The 10,723-nt window shown below is 38.2% G+C and overlaps 2 protein-coding genes across 2 annotated transcripts; one reads left to right on the top strand and one right to left on the bottom strand.

Moving 5' to 3' along the window:
• Positions 1-6,237: 6,237 nt before the first annotated feature.
• Positions 6,238-6,503, bottom strand: LOC131954219 (uncharacterized; the record flags this gene model as incomplete). Its single annotated transcript, XM_059317781.1, has 1 exon — positions 6,238-6,503. A coding segment is annotated over one exon (243 nt), but the record flags the coding sequence as incomplete, so codon positions are not given.
• A 257-nt stretch (positions 6,504-6,760) lies between these two features.
• Positions 6,761-10,350, top strand: LOC131954218 (loricrin-like). The gene is made up of 5 exons (XM_059317780.1): positions 6,761-6,777; positions 6,917-6,977; positions 8,173-8,177; positions 8,296-8,396; positions 10,283-10,350. The coding sequence occupies exons 1-5, from the start codon at positions 6,761-6,763 to the stop codon at positions 10,348-10,350; spliced, it is 252 nt and encodes an 83-aa protein (XP_059173763.1).
• Positions 10,351-10,723: the final 373 nt, after the last annotated feature.

The following is a 10,723-nucleotide window of genomic DNA, read 5'->3' as shown; positions in this document are numbered from 1 at the left end:
TAGATCAAAATAACTATTACATTTTTCTGTATTAATAATTGATTTTTCTATGGTGCTTTAATGTCATGAATACGTTTAAAAATTAAAAGAAGTTTTAAGTGAACATCGTGCGTATAGTAAGGTGCGTGGTGTAAAGATTACATTGAAGTTCAAATCATTTTGTGATGTTGATCTAAGTTCAGATGTTGTGAGATATTGGAGATGTTAATATTTTGGATGAAAAAGAGTTTATAAAACATGTACGTTTGATGAACGGATGTTTAAACACCTGTATGGTGTATACACACATTTTTCTTTTGAAATCTTTGCGTGTATAGTAAATACAAATCATGGCTGCTTTAATTTTTTTTAAAAGAGTTAGTTTAGCAAGGGAGGGAACTCTCAGGTATAACTGGATAAGTTACCGTTCTTGTATGATAAGCGGTAAGCCGAAAGAATATTTTTTATATTTCAAAAGCTCTAATTTATTGGTCATGTAAAGGCATTTTAAATTAGATTATACTAATTCTACTAATTTCCTTTAATGAATGGAAGTTTTTTTAAAGCTTTTATTAAAATTCGTGAACAGTCGACATAATTATAGCTAAAAATACTAATTAATAGGCCTAATGCTATAGGCTAATTGTACACATATTAATATGCTTAATATCAGAATCTTTTTAGAGAGAAAGGCAAAAGATTTATATTTAATGTTTTTGCATATTTTGTGAGTCATAAAATAATGTACACATTTGAATGAGAAATTTTAAAAGTTAGATAAAAAACACTTAACTATTTAAATACGATTAGCTATGTGTAATTATTAGAAAGATCATCCTTTATGTAAACAAATGACAGTTATCGTTCATGGGAACGTGACTGGGTGAGCTAAAAATAATGAATACATTTGAATAGCCTGAGAAACGAACCAAACGGAGTGAATGCTTAGTTGCAGATTCTTAAACAATGACCCACGGGTCGCGTCTAGCTTGAGGGTGAGCATGCACGCAAGGCAACCCACCGTCTGCTAGAAAAACACACACACACACACACAAACACACATACGCACACACTTGACACTAGGTCATGCTATCACGATTAATTTGCATAACAAAACATAGCGAGTGAACGAGAGGCGCCCTTACACGGAATTTTGTATTCTTACACGTCGTTTTTTCCTTAGAAATAGTTCAATTATTCAACATCGTTTTATCCTTAGAAATAGTTCAATTATTCATTGTCGTTTTATCCTTAGAAATAGTTCTATTATTCAACGTCGCTTTGTCCTTAGAAATAGTTCAATTATTCAATATAGTTTTATCCTTAGAAATTGTTTTATCGTTCGACGCCTCTATTTCCTTAGAAATAGTTTTCATTCAACATAGTTGTAGTAATAGAAATCGTTCAATCATTCAACGTCGTTTTATCCCTAGAGATAGTTTTAGTTTTTAAACAATGTTGTATCACTAGAAATAGTTTTGTTTACATAATGTTTTATTCTTAGAAATGTGTCATTCGTTATCTTTTTATTCTGTAACAAATTTTTATCCAATTACGCCACTATCTCCTTAAATATTGTTTCCTCATCATATATCACTATTAACCATTTTCTTCTTTAACCACACATCAATTTATCCTTCGTTCTACTTATCTTTTGATTTTATATCTGTAAATCTCCGTAAATTGACCCTTGTTGCCATACTGCTCTTTCTCTCTCTCTCTCTCTCTCTCTCACATTTCAATGAGATTAGATTATACTACTAAATACATTTATTTTACCATAATTTCAGAGTTCAGTGTAAGATTGAATTCCATTAACTAAATTGTTGCATCAATAAAATTGAATAAGTCAAAGCTGTTACTAAATTCTAGCTTAAGGCATTTCACAAATTTTATCAATTCTAATTTAGAGTTACGTTATTTCAATGACATTTAATTTTTTTCTATAGTTGAAGTATTTCTCTATAATATGCAAAATAGTTTTTTTGGTTACTTGTTTTCTTGTAACCAAAAAACGCGTGTGATGATCATCGATCGGGTCAGACATCCTTACCTCCCCTTTCTCTAACGTTACCAGAGGTTTCGACCAAGGGGAGATGACTCTAACACTATCAGCAACCGATGCCCAAACAGATAGTCTGTTCATTCCTCAAGGGGCGCAACTTATTAGGTGAAACCGCAGGGATGATGGGATTTTGTTCAAACGGAGCTGAACTTAAAAAAAAAACACGAGGTCGAAATGGGGATGGGGGAGATGGTGGTGGTGGTTGAGGGGAGGGGTGGTGGTGAGGACGGGGGAGGGAGGAGTTTTTCTGTAAACAGAAGAGAAAACTTGTGTTCACGTGGTCAAACAGGTTGATTTTAAGGGTACCAGAAGACGAGTGATACTTTCCCAAATTATTATTTTCTGAAATTCTATGAAAACCCCAGTCTAAACCCCTCCCTACATATCCCATTTTGAATTAACATCCCGGACAAGTCCCTATTCACTGAAACACCGCTACATTTACTTCTTTGTTTATACGTTTGTTGTATTCTCCACTATCAAAACAATCCTACATATTCCTTTCCAAAAAAAATAATTCTACGAATTCCCTAATTAACAAAACAATCCTACATATTCCCTAAATAACAAAACAATTCTACAAATTTCCTAATTAACAAAACAATCCTACATAATTCCTAATTAACAAAACAATCCTACATATTCCCTAATTAAAAATACAATCCAACATATTCCCTAATTAATAAAAACAATCCTACATATTCCCTAATTAACGAAACAATCCTACATATTCCCTAAAATTAACAAAACAATCCGACATATTCCCTAATTAAAAATACAATCATACATATTCCCTAATTAACAAAACAATCCTACATATTCCCTAATTAACAAAACAATCCTACATATTCCCTAATTAAAAATGCAATCCAACATATTCCCTAATTAACAAAACAATCCTACATATTCCCTAATTAACAAAACATCCATACATATGTTAATTCCCCTCTATCTAAACATTCCCACGTATACCCCTTTTCGCCAAACCCATATACCTCTGACCAATAAAAACCACTGTTACATCACGTGATAACCGATAGGAACAAATAATTAAATCAAGACGTGAAACAAAATCACCATCACGTGGTACCCGCAGGTCAGAACTTGATTTAATTGAGAGATTAATGTTCGCGATTTAATCCAGCCCTAGACGCGCCTCTACCCCCGTCCGTATAAAATATGAATATAAAATATTGATTGTAGAATGTAATGGTTGTCTCGCGAATGAAACTGTCAAACAGCTGATTATAAAGCCCACAGCTGCGCATACAATGTCATTGAAATATCGCCGAACCTAATATAAGCCTACATTAGTGAATACATTTTACCGTGAAGTGTTTGATTTTAGTTTAACATACTGAAATACTTTGAAATCACATCAACTATCTATGCATGTATGTATATTTTTCACATTAAAATGTCAAGATCATTTATTCAAGTTATTATCGTATATCTATTTTCATAAATTTTTATAGATTTGTATAATTTGTGTATCTTAATTTCCTTATGTTTTCCTTGTTGTATAATATAAAATATATTTCTCTAGTTTTACCTCAGTGCATAATCCGTAACCTATACACCATTGCCTTAATTGTCTAATTTTACTAACATTTCGATTATATTTTATAATTTTACTTTAGTAAATATCATATATTTTTTCATAAAATTGCCTTATTTCTAATGCACCACCACTAAATATTAAGCTAATTTAGTTTTCTGTAATTTAAGTATGTGTGTAATCATCATTCACGTTTGTAATCAACCATGCTTACTCATGCATGAAGTCCATGTGTTGACAACAGTTCAAAGTTTACATTGATAGGTGCATATGATTCACACACTTGCATATCTAACGTTTACATAAACACTATTTTCAAAACTTATTGTTACAAAAGTCACATAGTTCATTGTTATAAGTATCACAGCCCATTTTTACAAATGTCACTCATCGTTATAAATGTCACACAACTATTTGTACAAATATCACACAGCACAACTTTACAAATGTCACCCAATTCATCGATATAAATGCCACACAACTATTTGTACAAATATCACACAGCACAACTTTACAAATGTCACTCAACTGAACGATATAAATGCCACACAACTATTTGTACAAATGTCACACAGCACATCTTTACCATATGTCATTCAACGCATTGTTATAAATGTCACACAAACAAGGACCATACAGATTTTACGCAACTTGGAATTTAGGGCTCAATTTACATTTAGCTGTATGAATGATATTTGAGAAGCAATCGAACTCTTATTTTTCGCCCGCTTAAATAGTTTTCCTTCAACATTATGTAAATTTGTTTTAAAGTTCAATGACATGAAAGAAAAAAATAACAGCAAAATGAGCCAAAACTAACAATATTAAAATAGCTTTACAAGTAATGAATCTTCGTTATATTTATTTTTAGTTTCAAGTGCTATAAACGGAATAAATACATTTTCATCGTATTTGTATTTAAATAACGACTCACTTTTGAGGAGTTTACCAGCTTTTGCTGAAATTAAAAAAAAAAAAAACATTTCAGGCTTTCAGACTCAAGTGTATAAAAAAAAGTGTCTGAGCATAAAAAAGAAATTAATTTCCGCTGCAAGAGAATTTAAAGCCGGGTTATTTACTCTTACACATCTCTTACACATTTGATTACATTCTTGCACCCTCTTTTATCGTCCGGCCCTTGATTCACTGTGTTTCACATAAAGCGAAGATTATCTTCCCTTGTTTTTTTCTCTTGTTTTTTAACCACTATCTCACCTCACTATCTCTTTCTATCTCGTTTTTATCTCATTTACCTAATCATGTTCCTCATCAGACACCCTCACATACAACTTTAAAGTCTGCCGCAAAACACAACACATTAAAGATTCATCTTGGGGCTAGCCGCCTCTCACACACCAGCATAGAAAGAAAATGTTCCAGAAGATTCCAAAAAGTTGATCACGGCTTAAGTGCTGGGTGAAGTGTATTTACAGTGATCGTCCATGTAATCCACCAAGAGTTATCCACTAATCTGGATAGTGGTTGCTTTCCCTTAGGTGTTAGCGAGTGACCGTTCTTGCACGAAGATCGGTGATGAGTTATATGTGGTCAAGATGGGATGGCCGGGGGAAGTCTGGTTGAGTTAATGTTTGGGGATAGCTGACCAGCAGTAGAGGTGAGTACGCTAAGGTCAGAGATTAATGTTAGCCTGATAGAGGTCAGGATGGTGAACTTGTCCTGTGTCTGAGACAGGGCTGTAGCCTGAACTCAGCTGTTGATGTGTCAAAGAGGGCTGTTTGCTGAACTCATCTGGTCGCTGAACATACAGGACAGCCTGCCGCAGGAGAACAGCCCTTTGCAGGGTGAGTAATTTGCGAACTGTTGATCAGCCTGTAACTGGGCTAAAACCATCACGTGACGTGATCTGTGTATTAGTAGAAGGTCAGAAGGGGAATATGACGTACTGCCTCAGGGCAATCAGCCTGCGACAGGTAACTAGCCTTTGACTGGGTGTATCACCTGCCACAGGTGACCAGCCTGCCACAGGGTTACCTGCCCTCCGTATGGTGACCCTTTCATATCAAGCCTTGTTGCAGGCTGTATCCTGAACCTTCTCTCAGTATAATCACCGTTTACCATAACCTCACACAAGTTGTATCTCATCAACAACAAAACAATCCCAACATGGATTATGTTGCAGGATCTTTTAATCTCGGTTAACTTCCCCGAGTGTTGCCATCTGAAGTTTACTGAAGGGAGGGATTCCTAACACCGAACAGTTGGGCATCTGACGATGTCCTATAACAGTTTAAGACCTTTAAAAAATAACTAAAGATCTTCAGTAGGCCTATCTCCCCTATCTCATTTGTTGGTACTGGCATCTTCAGTATCTCACTTGTTGGTAACGGCATAGAAACTATTCACCTTGATAACTTCTGTAGACTAAACTTCTGACGAGAAAGACGGACATAGCCTACCATCAGTTGCTAGAAAAAACTCAACTACGTCTCTGTTGAGAACGTAAACAGTCTTTGTTAAGAGTGAAGTATTTGCGAAGAAGTCTGTTTATAGTTTGTATGGGGTAGTTCAAACACGATCCAGCAATGTTTGCGGTTTTTTAAACAAAAACAAATCCACAGTTATAGCCAAATTTCGTTGATGGAAAAAAACACACACACACACCGATTCGGCTTGATGGACTACATGAGTATCACAGTTTTAGGAGAGCAAAGTCCTCCAGAGTCTGGATGCTAGAAACAGGAGGGACGTCGCTAGGAGAATCAGGGGCGTCGGGGGTCGGAGGGTCTTGGCACTGTTGCAGCCGTCCCTGGCGCACGCCTCCAGACAGCCGTAGATCATCTGCTCCTCCTCGCCGTGCATGAACCGGATGTCGCCGCAGTGGTGGCCCCAGTCGTCATTGCTGCAGTCTCGGACTGTGATCCTGGTGCCGTCAGCTGGGGGAGGAGAAAGGTGGGTTTAGTGGTGGTGGGTTTTGTGGTGGTGGTTTTAGCGGTGGTGGTTTTAGTGGTGGTGGTTTTTGTGGTGGTGGTTTTAGTGGTGGTGGTTTTAGTGGTGGTGGTTTTGTGGTGGTGGTTTTAGTGGTGGTGGTTTTAGTGGCGGTGGTTTTAGTGGTGGTGGTTTTAGTGGTGGTGGTTTTAGTGGTGGTGGTTTTAGTGGTGGTGGTTTTAGTGGTGGTGGTTTTAGTGGTGGTTTTAGTAATGGTGGTTTGTGGGTGGTTTTAGTGGTAGTTTTAGTGGTGGTGGTTTTAGTGGTGGTGGTTTTAGTGGTGGTGGGTTTAGTGGTGGTGGGTTTAGTGGTGGTGGGTTTAGTGGTGGTGGGTTTAGTGGTGGTGGGTTTAGTGGTGGTGGTTTTAGTGGTGGTGGTTTTAGTGGCGGTTTTAGTTGTATGTTTAGTGGTGGTGGTTTTAGTGGTGGTGTTTTTAGTGGTGGTGTTTTTAGTGGTGGTGGTTTTAGTGGTGGTGGTTTTAGTGGCGGTGGTTTTAGTGGTGGTGGTTTTAGTGGTGGTGGTTTTAGTGGTGGTGGTTTTAGTGGGGTGGGTTTTAGTGGTGGTGGTTTTAGTGGTGGTGGTTTTAGTGGTGGTGGTTTTAGTGGTGGTGGTTTTAGTGGTGGTGGTTTTAGTGGTGGTGGTTTTAGTGGTGGTGGTTTTAGTGGTGGTGGTTTTAGTGGTGGTTTTAGTAATGGTGGTTTGTGGGTGGTTTTAGTGGTAGTTTTAGTGGTGGTTTTAGTGGTGGTTTTAGTGGTGGTTTTAGTGGTGGTTTTAGTGGTGGTTTTTAGTGGTGGTGGTTTTAGTGGTGGTGGTTTTAGTGGTGGTGGTTTGAGTGGTGGTGGTTTTTGTGGTGGTGGTTTTAGTGGTGGTGGTTTTAGTGGTGGTGGTTTTAGTTGTGGTGGTTTTAGTGGTGGAGGTTTTAGTGGTGGTGGTTTTAGTGGTGGTGGTTTTTAGTGGTGGTGGGTTTAGTTGTGGTGGTTTTTAGTGGTGGTGGTTTTAGTGGTGGTGGTTTTAGTGGTGGTTTTAGTAATGGTGGTTTGTGAGTGGTTTTAGTGGTAGTTTTAGTGGTGGTTTTAGTGGTGGTTTTAGTGGTGGTTTTAGTGGTGGTTTTAGTGGTGGTTTTTAGTGGTGGTGGTTTTAGTGGTGGTGGTTTTAGTGGTGGTGGTTTGAGTGGTGGTGGTTTTTGTGGTGGTGGTTTTAGTGGTGGTGGTTTTAGTGGTGGTGGTTTTAGTTGTGGTGGTTTTAGTGGTGGAGGTATTAATGGTGGTGGTTTTAGTGGTGGTGGTTTTAGTGGTGGTTTTAGTGGCGGTGATTTAAGTGGTGGTAGTTTTAGTGGTGGTGGTTTTACTGGTGGTGGTTTCAGTGGTGGTAGTTTTAGTGGTGGTGGTTTTAGTGGTGGTTTTAGTGGTGGTGGTTTTAGTGGTGGTTTTAGTGGTGCTGGTTTTAGTGGTGGTTTTAGTGGTGGTTTTAGAGGTGGTGGTTTTAGTGGTGGTTTTATTGGTGGTGGTTTTAGTGGTGGTGGTTTGAGTGGTGGTTTTATTTGTGGTGATTTAAGTGGTGGTAGTTTTAGTGGTGGTTTTAGTGGTGCTTTTAATGGTGGTGGTTTTACTGGTGGTGGTTTCAGTGGTGGTAGTTTTAGTGGTGGTTTTAGTGGTGGTGGTTTTAGTGGTGGTGGTTTTAGTGGTGGTTTTAGTGGTGGTTTTAGAGGTGGTGGTTTTAGTGGTGGTTTTATTGGTGGTGGTTTTAGTGGTGGTGGTTTGAGTGGTGGTTTTATTTGTGGTGATTTAAGTGGTGGTAGTTTTAGTGGTGGTTTTAGTGGTGCTTTTAATGGTGGTGGTTTTACTGGTGGTGCTTTTAGTGGTGGTTGTAGTGGTGGTAGTTTTAGTGGTGGTGGTTTTAGTGATGGTTTTAGTGGTGATGGTTTTAGTGGTGTTGGTTTTAGTGGTTGTTTTAGTGGTGGTTTAAGTGGTGGTGGTTTAAGTGGTGGTGGTTTTAGTGGTGGTGGTTTTAGTGGTGGTGGTTTTAGTGTCGGTTTTAATGGTGGTTTTAGTGGTTGTGGGTTTTATTGGTGGTTTGTGAGTGGTTTAGTAATAGTGGTTTGTGAGTGGTTTTATTGGTGGTTTGTGAGTGGTTTTATTGGTGATTTGTGCGTGGTTTTATTGGTGATTTGTGAGTAGCTTTATTTATGGTTTGTGAGTTATTTTTATTGGTGATTTGTGATTGGTTTTATTTGTGGTTTCTAAGTGATTATATTGGTGGTTTATAAGTGATTTTAGTAATGGTGGTTTTTGATTGGTTTTAGTGGTGATTTAATAGTGGTCGCGATAGTAGTTTGTGAAAGATCCCAAAGGTGATTTGTAAGTGATCTCAATCCTGGATTGTGAGTGACGTTAATGGTGAACTGTGTCTGATCTTGAGTGATGAAGATGGTGGCTTGTGAGTGATCACAACAATGGATTTTTAAGCGATGTTGATGGTGGTTCTTGTGTATGGTGGCGGCGGGTTGTAAGAGATTTTAGATGAATTGTTGTGAGTAATTTAAGTTGAGATTGTGAAAGATTTAGATGGAAATTTGGTTAGTTGTTTGGAACTAGTTTAAATATGTGTTTGATATTGTTTCTAGTTTTTTCCAATTGATTTTTTTTAAAATTTGCTTGTGAGTTTTCGTATTTTTTTTTTTTTTGCCTATTTTCCCAACCATCCATCTCGTGTCACGCTAAAGTAACACCTCGGGGTGATAAAACAAATGACATTTTGTAAGGTGTCAGAAAGATGACATTAAGATGACATATGAATAATGCCATTCTACACTCATCACGCGCTCTCTAGCGCCATTAGATGCTCAGAGGGGATTTGGAAACTTCAGGTTTAGAGATTGGTTGTGGACATTTGAAAACTTAGGTTTGGGGATTGTTAGGTCGCTGACATTTCAAAACTTAGGTTTGGTAAATGTTTGGTCGTGGACATTTCAAAACTTAGGTTTGGGGAATGTTTGGTCGTGGACATTTCAAAACTTAGGTTTGGGGAATGTTTGGTCGTGGACATTTCAAAACTTAGGTTTGGGGAATGTTTGGTCGTGGACATTTCAAAACTTAGGTTTGGGGAATGTTTGGTTGTGTACATTTCAAAACTTAGGTTTGAGGAATGTTTGGTTGTGGACATTTCAAAACTTAGGTTTGAGGAATGTTTGGTTGTGGACATTTCAAAACTTAGGTTTGAGGAATGTTTGGTTGTGGACATTTCAAAACTTAGGTTTGAGGAATGTTTGGTTGTGGACATTTCAAAACTTAGGTTTGAGGAATGTTTGGTTGTGGACATTTCAAAACTTAGGTTTGAGGAATGTTTGGTTGTGGACATTTCAAAACTTAGGTTTGAGGAATGTTTGGTTGTGGACATTTCAAAACTTAGGTTTGAGGAAAGTTTATGGTGGAGGGGTTGAGGAGGTGGTCGCGGGGATCTTGTTTGAATAAAAGTGTATCAATCCGGTTTTATTTCCAAAACTTCCTGACTCAGCGGTAAGTACCAGAAGGGCGTCACATGGCGTTGTGCGTCGAGCCCAAGCTAAGCAAGTACTCTGGTTATTTGACTCCAAGCAAAATAGACACTCCTAGCCAAGTGAGTGTACGCTGTTTTTGTGACTCCGAGTCAAGTGTATGTCTCCTGTTTTTGTGACTCCGAGTCAAGTGTATGTCTCCTGCTTTTGTGACTCCGAGTCAAGAGAGTGTTCTCTGTAGTTGTGACTCAGGATCAAGAGAGTGCTCTCTATATTTGTGACTCCGAGTCAAGAGAGTGCTCTCTGTAGTTGTGACTCAGGATCAAACGAACATTATTTGTTTTTGTGACTCCAAGCTTGTCTCGCGTCATCCTCAAACTTATGTGACGCTGGTCTGGACAACGGGAGTTTTACATATTCAAGACCCTCAGCGTTTCATTTGCATAATAAAGAGCTGTCACGCTAATTTGCATATTCAGCGTGTGTGGAGGAGTGGAACATGTGTGTGTATGTGGGGTGGGGGTAGGGGGGGGGTGGAGAACGTATTCATTGCACGTGATGTTGTTTTACTGGCCGTGCAAGTTTACTCAGCGTGAGCGAGAAACGTGCGGCGATATTTGGAGTCATTAAACGTATTGTGCTCGTCTTTGTCAGGTCGGGGGTCAATGGATTACGATAGAGG

The sequence above is a fragment of the Physella acuta genome, unplaced genomic scaffold, assembly GCF_028476545.2.
Source record: "Physella acuta isolate Inbredline_101_S28 unplaced genomic scaffold, ASM2847654v3 ptg000980l, whole genome shotgun sequence".
Classification (NCBI taxonomy): domain Eukaryota; kingdom Metazoa; phylum Mollusca; class Gastropoda; family Physidae; genus Physella; species Physella acuta.
The sequence above is the reverse complement of the archived record's forward strand: the minus strand, read 5'-3'. Positions and strand labels throughout refer to the sequence as shown.

Coding starts and splice junctions, on each gene's coding strand:
- LOC131954218 (XM_059317780.1), top strand. Junction 8,397..10,282: donor TGGTGGTGGTTTTACTGGTG/GTGCTTTTAGTG, acceptor TGTTCTCTGTAG/TTGTGACTCAGGATCAAGAG.